Raw genomic sequence first — 20,533 nt, 5'->3', positions numbered from 1 at the left:
GCAGAGGTAACACACACTAATGGACAGTACCTGCAGGGGTAAAGGTGAAGGACTGAACTGCAAAACAAGAAGGTAAAGACAAGGTGAGTTACAACCTCCTCCGAAATAATAATATCAAGACATTGCAGTGATGGAGTGGTGAGAGCGACGCTTCTGCGGCATGGGGACATGACTTTGTTTGAAGCAATAGCCACTCAGCAGCCAATAGAGGTTTCTATCAAGTGATACATTGCCAGGAACCAGAATGAGAATGTAAGCTTGGTGCATCCCATAGGCACACAGGCTGCAGAAAGATGGTCAGATGCAGCAGAGCTGATTTTGTCAGATGCAGGAGACTAGAATGAGTCATTTGGGGTAACACGTGGTACACTGAGATTTGTCGGTTCGGATAGGACTTGTCACATTGTAAAAAAAAAAAAAACATTGAGGGTGACAGGACAAATTCAGATCTGCTACATCTGTTCAACCACTAGGTATCCCAATGCAGTCTATTATATTTTCCGCTGTAATGAGTTAGCATGAATGGAATTCATTATCAGACTGTAATCTACAAATGTACAAGTTAACAAAGACCTTAAAGGGACTGTCCCATCTCAATATTCATGGTATATCTCCCACCTCTGGGACCCACTCATATCTAGAACAGGACCCCTGAAGTGAAGGAGCGCAGCCGCGCATGCGCTGCCAACCTCCATTAAGAGGTTTGGGAGTTCCAAAAATAGGTGAGCACTGGCTTGGCTATTTCCAGCAGTCCCATAAGGGTAAATGGGCGGCTTGCTCTCCATTTACTGCTATCGGACTTTCTATTTTTGGGAATGTAGAGGAAGCCATGCATGTGCCGTCCGCTCTTCTTTACTTCAGGGGCTCTTTTTTGCTCCTATCTGCCATTTATGACATATCTTCAATATATCATAAAGGTTGACATGGGACAACCCCTGTAAATAGGGTTTTATGCAATTCACAATTGTATGATTTAAATGTATATAAGGGTGAGTCCACATATTGGGTCTATTGAGATACAGATGTGTCCTTCCTTTCCTGTTCTCTCAGGCTGACATATCCCCTAATACATGGAAGAACATGACCAACTTTGAAATATAAATAAATAAATAAATAAATAATTTTGTGATACTTTGTCATGAGATGTATATGCTATACTGTTGACCACCTAGTGGCTGTGAAGTGAACTGCAGCCTGCCATAGGTTTGCCAAAATTTTGAATCAAATTTATACAATAAGGAATTTCAATTTTGCAAATCTAAGGCGGGTTTATTGCAGTTTTCTGAAAATCTCAAACACATGTGGCCTCACCCTAGAGAGAACCGACAGAAACAGCATTGAATGAAAGGCAACATACATGTGTAGACCGTGACTGCACTTTACATCTAGATATGGTGTAGAGAAAGCTGAAAGATTCAATCAAATTATTATCTGAAGTTTTAATAAAAGTGCCACTATCTGCCCTAGAGGCAGATTTTAGTACTGCAGGTCTATGGGTGGAAACTCATCCATTAATGGGATTGTCCAGGATTAGGAAAAAGGTCTGTTTTTCCCAGACACAGTACCACTCCTGGAAGTGTGAGCCCTATACTGTGTGCTCTATTATATTCGCCTTAGGCATACTCAATACAGTTAAAGGAATATTGCATAATGAGACCGGTCTATGTATAAGTGATTGTAACAAAACGGCTGTGATGAGATCTTGAAAGCTAGGAAAAAATATCATGTCATATTTCATATTTCTCATATTGCCCTAATTTCTCATATCAGGGACAAAGTGCCGGCACCTTCTCAGATCCTCCTCCTTGTGCTCGGTTATATCTCTCCTGCCTTTGTTTCCCTGAATCTCCATAATACCATCCATTAATATTCACTGTCTGGAGAGTTCAAACATCTGACACCATCGTATCTCAAGAGAAGTCGTGCGACAATATACCGGATCATGCTTTGAACTGCTGTTGGTTTGATCTAGCATCTTATCCATTTGATCTTCGGCTCTGCAAAGATCTATCAAATTCCCTGGTCCTGGAGAAGCAGGAGGTTTTGATGTACCAGGAACTATTACATACGCCTACAAGAAGCGAGGACCGCAGGAATGATCTGGGTCAAAGTCTGGTGATGTGGAGGTGGAACAGTACTGAGAGAACGTGACCTGATAGGGAAAGGCATCTATCTATCTATTATCTATCTATTATCTATCTATTATCTATCTATCTATCTATCTATTATCTATCTATCTATCTATCTATCTATTATCTATCTATCTATCTATCTATCTATCTATCTATCTATCTATCTTCTATCTATCTATTATCTATCTATTATCTATCTACCTATCTATCTATCTATCTATCTATCTATCTATCTATCTATCTATTATCTATCTAATATCTATCTATCTATCTATCTATCTATTATCTATCTATCTATCTATCTATCTATTATCTATCTATCTATCTATCTATCTATTTATCTATCTATCTATGTATCTATCTATCTATCATCTATCTATCTATCTATCTATCTATTATCTATAAATCTATCTATCTATCTATCTATTTATCTATCTATCTATCTATCTATCTATCTAATATCTATTTATCTATCTATCTATCTATCTAATATCTATCTATCTATCTATCTATCTATCTATCTATCTATTATCTATCTATCTATTTATCTATCTATCTATCTAATATCTATCTATCTATCTATCTATCTATCTATCTATCTATCTATTATCTATAAATCTATCTATCTATCTATTTATCTATCTATCTATTATCTATCTATCTATCTATCTATCTATTATCTATCTATCTATCTATCTATCTATCTATCTATCTATCTATATCCTATCTATCTAATATCTATTTATCTATCTAATATCTATTTATCTATCTATCTATCTATCTAATATCTATCTATCATCTATCTATCTATCTATCTATCTATCTAATATCTATCTATCTATCTAATATCTATCTATCTATCTATCTATCTATCTATCTATCTAATATCTATCTATCTATCTATCTATCTATATCTATCTATCTATCTATCTATCTATCTATCTATCTAATATCTATCTATCTATCTATCTATCTAATATCTATCTATCTATCTATCTATCTATCTATCTATCTATCTATCTATCTATCTCTATCTATCTATCTATCTATCTATCTATCATTATCTATCTATCTAATATCTATCTATCTATTATCTATCTATCTATTGGTATAACTAGAAATGACTGGGCCCCACAGCAATTTTTTGAACAGCCCCCACCCCAGCAACTTCTTTGCAACCCCTTCCTCTCATGCAACCCCCATTCCTGTGGCTAGTCAAGATCTCCCTCTCAGACCAGGCCCAGCAGCCGCTCTGGCTGTTTCCTACCGTGTCACTGTTTAAAAAGTCATTTTATCATACTGTTGAGGGGGCCCTGACAATAAAATCTATTAGTTATCCACCTGGGTGGGCCCTTTCTGAGTTTGGGCCCCAAAGCAGCCGCTTCCCCTATAGCTACGCCCCTTTATCTATCTATCTATCTATCTATCTATTATCTATCTATCTATCTATCTATCTATTATCTATCTATCTATCTATCTATCTATCTATCTGTCTATTTGCTACAGCAATAATTTTGGTCTTTATACATAAGGTTTTCCCCAGGCTAGAGAAACAAGTGTACATGATTTAAGATGTCCTACAGTATCTAACTGGACAAGAACAGGTTGTTCTCAAGAGAAAAGTCATGGAGTAAAATTTGGAATTATTTCTTTTAGATATATTACGACTATCTACTACTTCCTCTACAACATATCTGCAATGTAAAACTCCAAAACATTATCTACACGTTGTGGTTTTGCACTATTGCCATCTCTTTGCTGCGTCCCCCCATACCACATAGCACATGTCCATTCATGATCCCATATCTTACCAGCATAGTTGCTGAGCCCCTTTCTCTTCTTTCTGCGCCAGTACAGCCATATGCTGAATCCCATGAGAATTACCCAGCATGCACCACCAATTCCTGCGATGAAGGCCGGCTGCTTTACAACATCTGTGATCTGCTCGGTGATGCTGTTGTTATTCTCAGTGATTAAAACTTCATTGCGGTTTCCTGTAACAGAATGTAACATCATTATAGTACAGAGGATGCACAAGATAATGAAATCTAGAGGAAACTCCAGTGAGCACCTACAGGATCTGGAGAGCAGAGCGTCCCAATAGATTCCAGTTCTACAAGATGAAACACTAAGCGGGGGCGGGCCTTCAGGATAGCTCTACTGGCCGGTATGGGGTTCATCAGCTGGAGACACACATGCAACAGTCCCAATGGTGAACACCAGCACCTGACATCCCTAACGGTTAGCTAGGGGGATGGGTTGGCAGGGCATATGTCTGGGTTCTATGTTCCTGGCGTGTACCAACAACAGCTGGTCAGTCAGATCACTATCTCAAAGGAAGCAACTCTAGCAAGCCAGTGGATATTAGTAAGTTAATGAGGGTATGTGCAGCCTGTTTGTGTGAGAGTCTGTGTTTCGGCGATGTATGTGTTTGTATATGTATGAGAGTAAGAGAGAGCCTAGTATGCTACTCTGGGTTTCTGGGCAAATATATATGCATTGTCTGGGGGGTGGTATTTCTCATTATGGAGAGCGACTAGTATGCAAAGTGTATGTGTGGAGCATTGTAGGCCAGGCAACGCTGTTCTGAGTTTTTGGGAAAGGTATGAAAAATTAGCTTGTCTAAGACTATCTGATACCAGCAGAAGTAAGATATGCTAATCTTCAAGCATTTTTTCCAGAAACCTAGAGGAGCGTTGAGTGGCACACAATACTCCTCATGCTGTCTCTTTCTATTAAGCCAATCAAGTTGCTCATCCTTAGCATGAACCTGTGTGTACCTATGTGTGTGCATATCTACTGTATGCATATATGTGTTTATGGGTATGTGTTTTGAAAATGCATGTGTATCTATGTATGTGTGTCTATAGGTGTGTATTTGATGTCTATGTATGTGTGTATCTATGGGTGGGGTGTATGTTTGGCGTATGTGTGTATCTGTGTATAGATGTTTATGGGGATGTTTTTGTCTATTTTTGTGTGTGTCTATAGGTACAGTACAGACCAAAAGTTTGGACACACCTTCTCATTCAAAGAGTTTTCTTTATTTTCATGACTATGAAAATTGTAGATTCACACTGAAGGCATCAAAACTATGAATTAACACATGTGGAATTATATACATAACAAACAAGTGTGAAACAACTGAAAATATGTCATATTCTAGGTTCTTCAAAGTAGCCACCTTTTGCTTTGATTACTGCTTTTCACACTCTTGGCATTCTCTTGATGAGCTTCAAGAGGTAGTCCCCTGAAATGGTTTTCACTTCACAGGTGTGCCCGGTCAGGTTTAATAAGTGGGATTTCTTGCCTTATAAATGGGGTTGGGACCATCAGTGGCGTTGAGGAGAAGTCAGGTGGATACACAGCTGATAGTCCTACTGAATAGACTGTTAGAATTTGTATTATGGCAAGAAAAAAGCAGCTAAGTAAAGAAAAACGAGTGGCCATCATTACTTTAAGAAATGAAGGTCAGTCAGTCAGCCGAAAAATTGGGAAAACTTTGAAAGTAAGGGCTATTTGACCATGAAGGAGAGTGATGGGGTGCTGCGCCAGATGACCTGCCCTCCACAGTCACCGGACCTGAACCCAATTGAGATGGTTTGGGGTGAGCTGGACCGCAGAGTGAAGGCAAAAGGGCCAACAAGTGCTAAGCATCTCTGGGAACTCCTTCAAGACTGTTGGAAGACCATTTCAGGGGACTACCTCTTGAAGCTCATCAAGAGAATGCCAAGAGTGTGCAAAGCAGTAATCAAAGCAAAAGGTGGCTACTTTGAAGAACCTAGAATATGACATATTTTCAGTTGTTTCACACTTGTTTGTTATGTATATAATTCCACATGTGGTAATTCATAGTTTTGATGCCTTCATAGTCATGAAAATAAAGAAAACTCTTTGAATGAGAAGGTGTGTCCAAACTTTTGGTCTGTACTGTATGTGTCTTGGTTATAAGTTTGTGTCTATGAATGTGTGTGTCTATGGGTGTGTGTTTTGGGTATGTGTGTTTGTATATTTATGTATGAGCTTGTGTGTATCTATGTATGTATGTGTGTGTATATGTATATGTGTGTATCTACAGGTACAGTATGTTTTTTTTATTATCTGTGTGTATGTGTGTATCTATGTACGTACGTATGTGTGTGTTTATGTTAATATGTTTTGGGTATGTGTGTTTGTATATTTATGTATCTATGCGCATATGATTTGTGTGTATACAGTATGTGTACGGTGTTATTGTCTGTGTGTATATGTGCTTTTCAGTTTGTCCTTTTATACATCTATGTGTAGACACTTTGAGGGTCATTCATTAAGACCGGCGATTTAGAAGCCAGTATTAATCCCTCAGCACTGGTGCCGGACGCGGAAAAGTTACATAGAGCCGCAGGCCTACATCGGTATAATAAAGGAAAGGCACATCATAGGGTCAAAAAGAATAGATGTTCCAAAATTATTATTACATGGAAATACAAGAAGTTACTAAATCAGACATGCCAGGAGAGGTAAAAGGTCACCCAAAGTATCGATGGCTGATACCGACTCAGTTTGAAGGTGAACCTGTAACTGTGTACATTCCTACCCCTTATATATAAACTCCTATTCCATTAGCGGTCCTACATCTATATAATACTCCAATGGGTAATATATACTGGAAGCCACAGGTATGTTTGTACTGGAAGGTCTGGGAAAGCAGGTGTTCCAGCAACAATACTGTCATCTCGACTAATTAGACGGGAGACAAGCCATGAGGGTGACCTGCGTCCCTCCATTGTTTCTGCCGACAAAGATGTAATGATATACAATGTCTAATGAAGAATAAAACTAATTTGCTGAAGCAGAAATTAATTAGTCACATCCAAATCAACTGCAACTCATACCGTGAAAGTTTGCAAGTCAGAATCAACCAACCCCTTTGCAATTCATGCTAGGATTCTGCAAGCCTAAGTGCTATGTATCAGCAGCGCGTCCAATTTTAACTACGCAAGTGTAATTTGGACTAATTTAATGTGTTAGAGACAACTATGGATTCATAAACTGTTAGTGGTGCAAGGGAGAGAGAAGTAATGTCTTCACGGGCCATTACACCTCATATAAAGGTCGGGGTATAGACAACTGCTAGACATGACAGATGAAGCAGAGCTGAGTGTGTCCTTTTTTTTTTTTTGAAGCTCACCTTGATATGCCTCATAGGACGCGAAGTAAAGCTATTGGACTAACTATGGAGCAAGGACCCCCCTCCCCCGTACTGAATTAGAATAGGAGGCATCTGCTGTCTGCGTCCACCCCTGATGATTTCAGGCTCTCCCGGACTTAAAAGGGTTTTCCAGGATTATAGGTTTATAATAGAAATGCTTATGTTGTTGGTTACCTCATGTAAATCTTTCCCATGCTTTTCCTTTATTTCAATATGCATTCTCCTGACCTGTTTTCACCATGTAATCCAATCCCTCTGGTTTGTTTCTATCCTGTAGGTAGCACTTCCTGTTCCTGCATCCAACCAAACCCACAATGCACTTCTCCTTCCTGTGCCACAACTTCAACCCCGCCCCTAACACCACCCAGCTAGTTTATAGCTCCTCCCACCCAGCTAGTTACATAGACACTGCCCTATCACTGCCCCGCCCATGAACATGACCTCACAGAAAGCAAGAAACAGCTGCATGGACATGGCCTTGTGACCACAGCCCAGAATGGAAGATAGGAGCAACAAAAGACATGTCGTAGAGGGAGGTAATCATTACATAGTGATTTGTTAGAAAAATACTAAAATACTGAATGAGTGGCCACATTTCGGAGGACAGTTTAATTCTCAAAAGGGGTCTTCTTCACATAGCAGAAATCACAAAACAAAACAGCCCATATTTATCAATGCATTTGTGCATAAAAATAAAAAAAATGTTGGATTGTGTGCACGAAGACTGAGCCAAAATGTCATTTTTATGCTGTGCTCTCCAGAAGATTGGAAAGTGGGAGTGGTCTCTGTCCAGTGGGTGTGGCCCCATGTGATGCATTAAATTGTAGCACAGAAAATGGCACAGAGCTATACATGTTCATGTTCTCTTTTAGTAAATTTGCCCTAAACCACTCCAGCAATGTTTTTGTGTTTTCATTCGTGGATATATATTGACCCAGATTTACTAATCCTATAGATGACATAAGCTTAGACTGTCTGTGGACACTTTTCTCTGACCCTATACCAACTATTGGTTGACTTACTTTGAGTCAACTTTTTATGCCAGATTTGCGCTACATTTTTGGCTCAAAATTTAGCATCTTAGGCACCGGCCCATTCTTGCCTAAGCTCCCCCTCTTGCCGAAAAAAGTGAATAAATCCTAGATGCTCTAAATTGCACCAAATTGCGCCAATTCGCATCACTTTTTAGACATGTTAGCAAATCTGGGTCCATTATGTCAAGAAAAAGTGGTAATATTCTGAATGTTAACTACAGTATCCTGACATGCTAGCAAAACCCTTGACAGGCTGCAATTCACATCACAACCACTGGGAGGCTGCTCTCAGATGCATATAGATATATAGAACTTCTGACAGAGTGTCACAAATTCACATTTATTTTTATTTTTTTCAAGGCTGGTCATTTTGCTGTTGAATTATCCTACAAATCTGTCCTCATGCTAAGTTACGACCATATCTTTCATCCATGTCTAGGATAGCACACGGATCCATTCATTTCTATGGGGTCCATATTGTTTGCGGCTCTGTGTGGCTGTTCCACAAGGTATAGAACATGTCCTATTCTGGCCCGTATTGCGGATGGCAATAGCTATTTATATCAATGGAAGACAGAAAATCTGGAAGATATCCATATTTGGCGGATCTGTGGTTTGCCGACCGATATATGGATACGGTCGTATGCTTGAAGCTTAAGCTGGGTGAAGGTCAGAGGATCATTAGAGAAAAGTGAGTTGATATTCTGAACCGTACTAGATTAGAATCTGCTTAAAATCTATGTGGAGATCGTGGTGAAGATAACTGCATCATACGGCACTGCACCTGATGCCAACTGCGCTCAAACTATATAAAAACAGACCACGTGTTTAGATGGCAAACTGTGGCCTAGCTGGATATAGATGGTGTCAGCCACCCCAGATGATGCTTGATATAGATGGCTGCTCTAACATCAGCAGTTTATTATGCAGCACCACCTGCTGGAAGGCCTTGATTCTGCAACACATTGCTCTTCATTAAACATTACAACCAAGACCAAGGTCACAATGCAGGAGGCTGGTGGGCCAGAAGGGGGCGCCAACAAGGCATTCTGCAGGATCAAGAAGATTGAGATACAAGGCTAGGGCTGAAAACAGTACTTGGTCCTGGATGAAAGAAGGTCTAGCTGTGAATATATTGTAATTTATATATACTGCATGTGTAAATACAATATATACGCTGCATAAAACACAATAGAAAGGATATAAAATCCATAGTTATTTGTATGAATGGATTATCCTGCAGCTGATTCGACGCGTCGTTATATATACTCCCCGCCATGTTTTTGCATTTCTATTCAATACTCTAATTATCTATTTTAGGTGTAAAGAATAGATATATTTTATTAGCAGTATAAATGAAGCGTTGATCCTGAGCCAGTAATGATTTTCCGGGGCTGTTTGGATTCGGAGATCAATATTTGTTATACTACAATATATAAAAGACAAAGGGGGTTAATAAGGATTCCAATTACATTTTTACAAAGCAAACAGCAAAAGCCTCTCATCAGTCAATGTGACCATAGGAGCTATTTCGTCTAGCCCACCACTCGATGGAGTTAATGAAGAAAAAATCCAAAAGGAATATACACGATATAAGAACGGCAATAATTGCTTCCAATGCTTGGAGTATTAATGGCCTAAAAGAAGGTGTCATAAAATGATTGTTGAGGCAGGGACACTGAGATCATTAAGGAAACAATTAGCTGCCATCTTGAGCATAACTATCTGGAAAAGATGGCTCCTTTGGGCCGCCGTTCTTCTTTTATGTCCAATATACTCGTACTTTTATCTGGTGTTTACTGCCGAATCCCTTTAACTCCATTTGGCAGGAGGTAAAATGTAATGTGCTATAGAAGAGGAAGAGCGCACAGTTACATGGGTTCATCTCTGACATGGATTACAATGATGTACTGTAGATGGTCCTATCACCTACATATAGTAAAGGCAACTACTATGTGAGCCAAGCCCAAAATCACAAAGTTAATGAATCATGCTCCTACTGTAGGTCACTATTTAGTATGCACAGGGGGCACCATCGGTGAGGCCAGGTGAGGCAATCGCCTCAGGCAGCACCAGGTAGGGGCAAGAGAGGGGCAGCCAAAGGGCCATGGACTGAAGGGAAGGGGTTAGGTTAAGAAATTGGCACTGGGGAGGAAGGGGTGCCATTTCAGTATTCGCCTCAGGCAGCAGAAAAGCTAGGTGCTCCCCTGATTATGCATTACTTCTATAGCAGCATCATATTAAGAGGTTTTGGGAACATATTGTAGCCTCCAAAATGTGAGATAATACCCACTAGAGCCAATTATATTCGTTGCCGTAGTGGCCATTTGTATTATTTGGATGTGTCATGGGCTGACCGTGAGTTAACTGACCTGCACCTCAGCTCACCGCATCATATGGATCTGTGATACTGTGTTTTTGGGTCAGTTAACCCGGGGTAGGACCGTGACACATCCAAGTAATGAGGACAGGAAACAAGGCTGCACATGTATGTGTAAATGTGGCCTAGGTCCAACTGCATTCTCAGAATCTGACTTGACAATCAGCCGATGGTGGTGGCCCAGTTTATGAAATCTCCAGGGATCAGCCATTATTGGTGGGTAATGAGGCTGGCCATATATTACCCCTGCAGTGGTCACTACAGGAGAAATGTAGTATTACATATTGGTGTCACGGCTGTGCCATGGTCTGGTGGTAGTGGACCGTGACACTTTAGCCGTGCATGCTTGTTGCCGGTGGCAACATGTCATTTTTAGCATGTTTACACACTTCCCCTTTAAGGTTGTTGTCCCTTCCCATTCTGGTGGGTATGGGGTTAAAGTGTGAGGAAGGTGGAGCTGGCAGTGGGCTCTTATAATACTTGGGCTTGGAGCCTGAGGTTAGTGGGACTTCAGCTTCTTGTGGAGCTGGAGTTAGGCTGCCATCCTGAACCTTACCATCTGTCTAGTTTGAGGGCCACCTTGTTGGACATACTGTCACGGTGGAGAGTGGGAGGAAACACACCGTACAATGTAAGTTGGCGGGATATAGGAGAAGACCTGTTTATCCACGACACGGATGAACCGGAGTCTCCAGCAGGCCTAGCAACAAGGAACAGATAGTAGCATAAACTAGATTGGCAGGTAAGCACCCAGAGCAAACAACACACACTGGAACAACAGCACTTACCTGCCACAACAACTGGTTGAAACAAAAACTGCTACTGACTAGTGGTTCCCCCTCTGGGAAACCCTGGAGCCCACTTCCGCAGGCAGTGGAGAAGACCTGTTTATCCACGACACGGATGAACCGGAGTCTCCAGCAGGCCTAGCAACAAGGAACAGATAGTAGCATAAACTAGATTGGCAGGTAAGCACCCAGAGCAAACAACACACACTGGAACAACAGCACTTACCTGCCACAACAACTGGTTGAAACAAAAACTGCTACTGACTAGTGGTTCCCCCTCTGGGAAACCCTGGAGCCCACTTCCGCAGGCAGGTGGTAGCCCTCAAACTGGACAGATGGTAAGGTCCAGGATGGCAGCCTAACTCCAGCTCCACAATAAGCTGGAGTCCCACTAACCTCAGGCTCCAAGCCCAAGTACTATAGGAGCCCACACCCAGCTCCACCTTGCTCACACTTTAACCCCTTACCCACCAGAATGGGAAGGGGCAACAACCTTAAAGGGGAAGTGTGTAAACATGCTAAAAACTACACGTTGCCACCAGCAACAAGCATGCATGGCTAAAGTGTCATGGTCCACTACCGCCAGACCATGACACAGCCTTTACAATTGGCTGTCCAAATGGATGTCAAGCCGTGTTATACATGGACAGACTAGGTATGCCATAGTGGTAGATGCTTTTTTGTAGCAGTTTGCGGATATATGTAACACACAACCAAGTCTGTTTAGCAGTCTGCACCATACAAATGCAGTCCATATGCCATCTGCATTCTTTTTTGTGAGCCAATTAACTTCCATGGGACATTGGTCCGCATTTTGGATGATCCATGTGCTTTCCGCATCCATATCCCTGCTCCGCAAAAAGATAGAACACGCTCTATACATAGCCACGAAATGTGGACCACAAACCCATTGAAGTTAATGGGTCCGTAAAAAAATATTATTTTGAGGATCCTAAATTTGCAGAACGCAAAATAGATACGGTTGTGTGCATGAGGCCTAATAGAGGAGGTCCAAAGTAGATAGATATTCCTATAAACATTAACTGTCACCTAGGTTAAATGCATTAAAGTTGAGTAGAATTGTTGGCAAATTGAAGAAAGAGGTTATTTCTGGAACATATATAGGACATCTAGTGAGTCTAAATTGGTATAATCTGAACCAAGTCCAGGGCAGACATACCATCCTGGGCTTGAGTTCTACCTCGATCCACCCAAGGAGTGATGAGCTCTGCAGTAAAGCAATAATCAAATCTCTGTCGAAGGGCATCAATCACCAGGCACCACCTGTGATGCCTAAAAGGGCCAAATTCAACTCCAAGTGAGATTCTGTCTCAGCATCTGATTGACTAAGAGAGCTCAGTTGGGGTCAATTGCAAGCCATGGTGAACCCAAGATCCTCAGTCCCAAAAGGATTGAGGGAATATCTGGCAGTGATAGGGGCCTCCACTGCCTGTATTTCTTAGGGCATCTCCTTGCATTGGGGTCAGCCGCACTTAAATTAGTACATTTTCGAACTTTTTTTGGCCAAAGCAAAATGTCAAAATGTAACGTATGCTTTGGAATGAAGAACTGCATAATTATTTTAGGAATTCATTAGCCGTCCTCCCCCTTACATTGTTTGTGCCACTTGGACATTATTTCATTAAAAAAACGAATTTCTTCTTTTGCTGCTCGCTTCTAGCACCAACTGCAAACTCATTAATACCCTTGTGAATACTAAGCGAATGTAAATGAAACCACTTTTATACACAGCAAAAAGGTTACTGCAATCCAGTGTTCTAATAATGGTACTTAGCTGTAATCTGTACCAGACGACCCAAAGGAGATAATGATCTCAATTTTTTTTTTCAAGGACCTAATATAATCATTGAATAACTTGCTGCGTGCGTCTAATATTTCCACATATTGTGGTTAGTAACACATAGGATATGTCTTGGCCTAGGCTAAGGGTCTGAAGTGTCAGACAGCTGTGCGGAAGCATTAGATTCTCCTTCCCTCCTACACACACGAGGAAAGACATTTCATGGGCTTAACTAATCGTTACGATACGGCAGCTTATCAATTTCCTATGAATAGTGATATTAAGGAGCTGGATGCAAGGTGGAACTAATGAAGCATAAAGTAAGAGGATGTCACCTATTGACCACTGAGACATCAGGCACTTCGCACTGACTGACTCTTTTTTGTCACAAGCCCATTGAAATAGACCCCAGCATTGAGGAGGACCTATAGAGGTCACTTTAAAAAGAAAACCCTGCATCTATACTGGAGGAGCAATGATCAGAAAGCAACCGTGATCAAGCTTGTAGTCCAGTGGCCTTAAAGGGGTTTTGCAGGATTATGGTGGTTTTTGACAGATATGGTCAAGTAGTTTCTTACCTCATCTATATTTTCCCCGTGCTTTATCTTTTTCAATATGGACTCTACTGGCCCATTTTCACTATGTAAACCAATCCTTCGGGTTTGTTTCCATCATGTATGTAGCACTTCTTGTTGCTGGATCCAACCAAACCCATGATGCACTTCTCCTTTCTCTGCCACAGCTCCAGCACTGCCCCTAACAACGCCTAGCTAGTTTATAGCTCCTCCCACCAGCTAGTTACATAGACACTCCCCTATCGCTGCCCCTCACAAAGCCCAGCTAGTTTATAGCTCCTCCCACCAGCTGGTTACATAGACCCTCACCTATATAGCTCCTCCCACCCAGCTAGTTACATCGACACTCCCCTATCACTGCTCCTAACAATGCTCAGCTAGTTTATTGCTCCTCCCACCAGCTGGGTGCATAGACACTCCCCTATCGCTGCCCCTAACACCCAGCTAGTTTATAGCTCCTCCCACCAGCTGGTTACATACACACTCCCCTATAACTTCCCCTAACACCCAGCTAGTTTATAACACCTCCCACCCAACTAGTTACATAGACACTGCCCCGCCCATGAACATAAAATTAAAAGAAATAAGAAAGAGCAGCATGGACACGGCCACGTGACCAAGCCCCAGAACAGGAGAAAGGAGCAAAAAAGGTAAAAGAAATAAATGACAAAATTACAACAACCAATCATTTGAAAGGATGTTGATGCACATAGGAAAACCCCTGTAAGGTGGTCACACACCTTTGATTTATGTTTTCAACAGCTCATTCATATACAGGCTCAGCTCTGCCTGGCATGTATGTACTCTCAATACGGAGAAGGGAATAAGCAGTTGTCACACACCTCCAGGGGTGGCTTATCTCCCTTCGAGAATAAGGGATTGGGAGTGTTGAAGTGCAGCTGCCAAATCCATCTTTTACCCAACATCTGGCCCCATATACACTAGATCAAGGGTCCATAACCTTTGTTGGTCTGGGGGCTGCATTGTCACATTGGTCTATTTCAAGGGTCTGCAAAAAAATGTCAGTCGTCGCTCGCTCGCTTCAACTTATTGCACAGGTCGATGCTGAGAGAATGGCCAGGCCAGGGCACCAACCTAAGACCGGCCTTGCTCATTAAGTACAATTTATTGTGGGAGCTCAGTGGTGCTCCCAGGATCTACAGATGTAGCAGGGTTAGCACTCAAGCTCTTAACTCAAATTTCTTAACTCATCTTGAGTTAATCTTGAGACAAATGCCAATGAAAAGCAATTGAAGGTGTTTGCTTAAAGCATTTAGTTTAGTAACACGTCTCATAAATCATGAGTGTTAACTCTACTACATCCGTACCTTCTGGCTCTGAGATGTGGACATGTTATATTCAAACACAAAGATTATACAATTGTAATTGAAAAACATAACCTATTGAAAAAACGTCCTTCTGTCTGTAATATGGTAAAGCATTCGTGGTGGAGTACACTGGTTCAGGCTTCAGAAAAGGGTTATTAGGTGAGGTAATAGACTTTGCCCATTTTATAGTAATATATCGTTCAATATCCAGAAACGTTGCATTGTTTGTTAATGCATGTGAATTATCTCATGTTGAGCAGCGTGGTCTACTCCAAGGTGGAATGAAGCCGAGAAACCATCATAGGTCTGTGTACAGCTGAATGCTCTGCTGATTTCATTACAGCTGCACTTCTCTATCCTGGAGAAATCCCCAGTGGCACCATCAATGGTAATACACTGGCAGAGGAGCAAGAAGGGTCTGAAAAGCCCCAGATTTTAAATCCCAGCAAGTTTTTAATGTCGAATCATGCGTTCATTGCAAGACTCATATTATGCATGAGCCATTAATGAACAGTGTAGGATCTAGAAGATACAACACATGGGCGGAAATGCTTGACAAGGAGCACCATGAGTATATAAGAAAGAAGGTTTAATGCTGTTGGTGGAAATAACCGCAGTGTGTAACGTTATTTATCACATAGTGCTAAAGCCGCAAATATAACATTGGATATAATTAATTTCCTCTTTATCAAGACTATACATGCAATATAATTGACCACTATGAGTATAGGCATTTGAAAGGGCGTAGGGGGCACAAGGTTGACCAGTCCTGTCCTCTTTATTCAAGAGCAGTGTAAAACTTAACCGAATTCCTTCTCTCCAAAGAAAACAAGGAGAAGGAAACTAGAGCCAGAAGATAGAGCAGAACTTCTTGTTACTGGACTACCCCTTTAAATGCTGAAACCCTGAATTCTTGATACAGTAGATTTAGACCATTTTGAATAATTTTATGGAACCCGTTATTCACAGAAATAATTAGCACTGCCTTAAATGACACATGATGATTGGGTGTGCCTACTATAGATTAGATGTCTAGGAGCTTAAATTTAAATTTACAGATCTGAATGATATAATCTGTAAATTATTTGACAGCAATAATATTAAAGAAAAAAAATAACAACCTTACCGATTAATATAGGTTGAGGATCACTTTTTACACCGATCCCAGCACTCGTGCTTGCAGCAACCTCAACCCGATACTGGATCCCAGGAAAAAGTCCTCCAATCACCACTGAACGGATAGCAGCATCTACAGTTTTGTTGACATGAAACCGGGTCTCATTGCCTAGACACCAAATCTGTAGATAATCCAATGAAAAGGTAATAGGTAAGTGATATTTTATTAAATTTTTACACAATCTTTGTTAATCTTCCACAAAGACATTTTTGCATCGGCTCCAGACAGCTGATGCGGAGGAGACATTTGACATGATGGTGCGCTTTCTGAAGAAATATTCTTTTCATATGTACTCCAGATTTCTGATCCATAAAGAGCATTTTTTAGCACAGCACTGGGAACCAAATTGGTTGAAGAAAAACAGAGTTTTATTTGATCTAAAATGGCTACTTAAACACCCATATGTTCTCCATCTGCTGAGGTGAAGAAGATCCTTCTCATAACCAGTAAGAATTTCTTTCTGTTCAGAACAACACTAGAAGTAATATGGAGGGACTATGTTTCATATATGGTGTTGTAAGGAAATATTTTTGAGAGAACTCTTTGTTGTAGCTCACATCCTCAGATGTGCATCCAGAGTCATGTAAATGATCTTCAATGTGCACGCTGATGAGATCTAACACGATCGCGTTCCACAAGTTGAATCTATACTGAAGAGACTTTGGCTGCATTCACTATATACCTTAGGTTACATAGAAACATAGAAACATAGAATGTGTCGGCAGATAAGAACCATTTGGCCCATCTAGTCTGCCCAATATATCTGAATCCTATGAATAGTCCCTGGCCCTATCTTATATGAAGGATAGCCTTATGCCTATCCCATGCATGCTTAAACCCCTTCACTGTATTTGCAGCTACCACTTCTGCAGGAAGGCTATTCCATGCATCCACTACTCTCTCAGTAAAGTAATACTTCCTTATATTACTTTTAAACCTTTGCCCCTCTAATTTAAAACTGTGTCCTCTTGTGGTAGTTTTTCTTCTTTTAAATATGCTCTCCTCCTTTACCGAGTTGATTCCCTTTATGTATTTAAAAGTTTCTATCATATCCCCTCTGTCTCTTCTTTCTTCCAAGCTATACATGTTAAGGTCCTTTAACCTTTCCTGGTAAGTTTTATCCTGCAATCCATGTACTAGTTTAGTAGCTCTTCTCTGAACTCTCTCTAGAGTATCTATATCCTTCTGGAGATATGGCCTCCAGTACTGCGCACAATACTCCAAGTGAGGTCTCACCAGTGTTCTGTACAGCGGCATAAGCACTTCACTCTTTCTACTGCTTATACCTCTCCCTATACATCCAAGCATTCTGCTGGCATTTCGTGCTGCTCTATTACATTGTCTTCCCACCTTTAAGTCTTCTGAAATAATTACTCCTAAATCCCTTTCCTCAGATACTGAGGTCAGGACTGTGTCAAATATTCTATATTCTGCCCTTGGGTTTTTATGCCCCAGGTGCATTATCTTGCACTTTGGTTGCTGGTACAATTGCCAAGGCAGGAAGTGATGATCCTCACAAACCTAAAAATCTGTTGTTTATTAGAAACAGAGACGCCTTTAGTGACACAACCAGCCATCGCTGGGCCTATATTGTTCTGGTCAGTGTTGAGTGGTCAGCAACCATGCACCACTGGTGATGTAGAGCTTGGGATGCATTAGTAGAATGCCTATATTCCAAATTCTTAGACCATTGAGGGTACCCTTTAAACTACACAGTAGAGACTTCTGGAGGCCTATTTTATACATTCCCACCAGTAACTAATAACTTGCTGGATTTGGACTGAGCACCAAGAACAGTGGTGGAAGTTCTGTCCTTTTTTTCACAAAATAAATGTATTTCTAGATAATGGTGAGGAAATCATCTAATGTGGGATCTCTATCAAATACTTCTAAATCTAAATGTACCTGAACATCATTACTATGAATAAAGGTTTTGGTCATCATCACCATACAGTAGGTAGGGTTTCTTTACTGGAAGACCATGGAACGCTTTTCCACTGGATGTTATGATGTTAAAAGGGTTGTGCCACTAATATAAATGTATCCCACCCAACAGATATCACTGTTATATCACTGTCCCCAAATACCACCATTTATCAAAACTGCCTTAAGTTATTAGCCTACAAATGCACCTTGTGGAAAGTTGGTCTTGATATTCGTTGCTGTAGGTTACGTCCTACGTTGGAACCTTGTAATGTAGGAAGTATCATTGGTGAGAATAAGGGGCGTGGTTAGTGTCACATGTCTTGCTGATGTCAGGACACATCTCACTGCCTTAAAGCATGATGGAACAGCAGAAACATGGCAAACCAGGAAGTAGAATTCAAGCACGGGGGATAAGAGAAAACTGCAAATGAGGTGAATTTGAAAAACAATAAACTATGCAAGGAGGAAGGGGATCTAGAGTAATCAATGAAAATACACTTTAGAGTGAAAAGTAGTTTATGGCACAATCCCTTTAAATCTTATTTTCCAGTACTATAATATCGAGGATAAGGATAGGTCATTAATATTTCATCAATAATGGCCCAACTTCTGTCTGTATAAATAGGCATGGCACCGTGTGTTTGGTAGCGGCTGATGTCCAAGGCCCAGATATCACTAATTGTCAACTAATGTGTGGTGTGATGGTGATGGCCTGATACTAAAACAGAAAACCCCTAAAATCCATTGAGAGAGTTCAAGAGGTGCCAGGATGCCTTCCTTGGCAGATATAATTTTAGAACCACTACACATGGGTTGATAATCCAAGGATTTACTCATATTTCTATCTTCTGGATCAACTATATAAGATTTTACATTGAACATGATGGACTTTTTTCACCCTTACCAACCATGTTATTATAAGGCAATAAGCAAAAATCAGTCAACATCATCAACAATTCATGGACGGTATAATATCCGCTAAGTAAATAAGAAATCCAATATACATTGTCAGTCCCTTTATACCTAACATTGTAATTAAGATAATTGCAAAATCCATAATATGCGAGTTCTAGTTTTACTTTGTGCTTTATTTTTGGCATCTGATAAAATAATCACAAAGCTTTTTGACTGCGAGCAGCCTCATGAAGAAGTTAATCATATGTTAATCTGCTTTGAACCTAATATGAAGAATATAAAATGCCCCCACCATCAAGATTCATTTATTAAATCAGTAAGTATTGACAGAGGTGAAGCTGAGGTTAATATCTGCATGGGGGTTCATAAATCTTGGTGCAATATTGATCTTGCCAAATAAATACACACATAATGACTATGTATTTTAGGATCTTACATTTGCACGGGGGATAATCTCTTGGAACATGTCAAATTCACTGTCCTGCAGATGATCCTAATAGTATGCTTGTTGGGCTCAGGTGGAAGATGGAAATATTGTTTTCCAAATTTGTACGAGCAAAAAGAATACATTTTGTGCATTTTTCTTTTCTTTTATGTTTGTGTGTAAATGGCGTTTTTGCCATCCGTTTGTGTTGTATGGAAGAAAACTGCATTACCCTGTAGTCCTGAATTATTCCATTCTGGTGATCGGACGGAGGAGGGTCCCAGGAGACGCTGATACTTGTGCTATTGTTGCTCCCGACTGTCAAGACTGTAACAGACTGCGGAGGAGCACTTGGGGCTAGAGCAGGTGAAGAGAAAAATAGGAAAAAAGACATTAATCCTTTGAGCTGAAGTCTCATTTTTAGTAACCAAATGTATATCCAGGCATGCAGAACCCTTTGCTCAAGATCCCTGCAGACCTGAATATGCAAACAGAGCGAGGAGCTGAGCTAGAAATATCAGTGCTCGCGATAACATCTGTTTAATAAAAAGACAACATTCTGCTTATTTGTTCTTCTGCAAAAATAAAGCGTCTCACTTATTAACATGCAGGCGTGTTGTTCTCTGCCTGAGATGTGCTTTGTTACAGACTCCAAAAATCACTTATACAAATATTTGCATTATTAAAGACCTGGGTACATCTTAGATACACTAAGGAGCATATTTGATATCAGATTTGCAAATTTTTTTTTTGTGTGCAGTTTATGTTACATTTGTGTCTATTTGTACATGTATTATTCAGTGGTGGCAGCTTTTCATTCATTTGCAACTTCTGCTGTGCTCTAGATTTACTTTAGCTCCCA

At 40.5% G+C, this 20,533-nt stretch overlaps 1 protein-coding gene across 1 annotated transcript in view; it reads right to left on the bottom strand.

Annotated features, from left to right (window-relative positions):
• The window catches only part of ROBO2 (roundabout guidance receptor 2), a 457,929-nt gene that overhangs the window by 47,937 nt on the left and 389,459 nt on the right, over nt 1–20,533 (bottom strand). Inside the window, 3 exon segments of the mRNA XM_040423235.1 lie at nt 3,944–4,126; nt 16,356–16,527; nt 19,904–20,028. Coding sequence (XP_040279169.1) covers nt 3,944–4,126; nt 16,356–16,527; nt 19,904–20,028 — 480 coding nt within the window.

The sequence above is a fragment of the Bufo bufo genome, chromosome 3 (assembly GCF_905171765.1).
Source record: "Bufo bufo chromosome 3, aBufBuf1.1, whole genome shotgun sequence".
In the NCBI taxonomy this organism is placed as follows: Eukaryota; Metazoa; Chordata; class Amphibia; order Anura; family Bufonidae; genus Bufo; species Bufo bufo.
The sequence above is the reverse complement of the archived record's forward strand: the minus strand, read 5'-3'. Positions and strand labels throughout refer to the sequence as shown.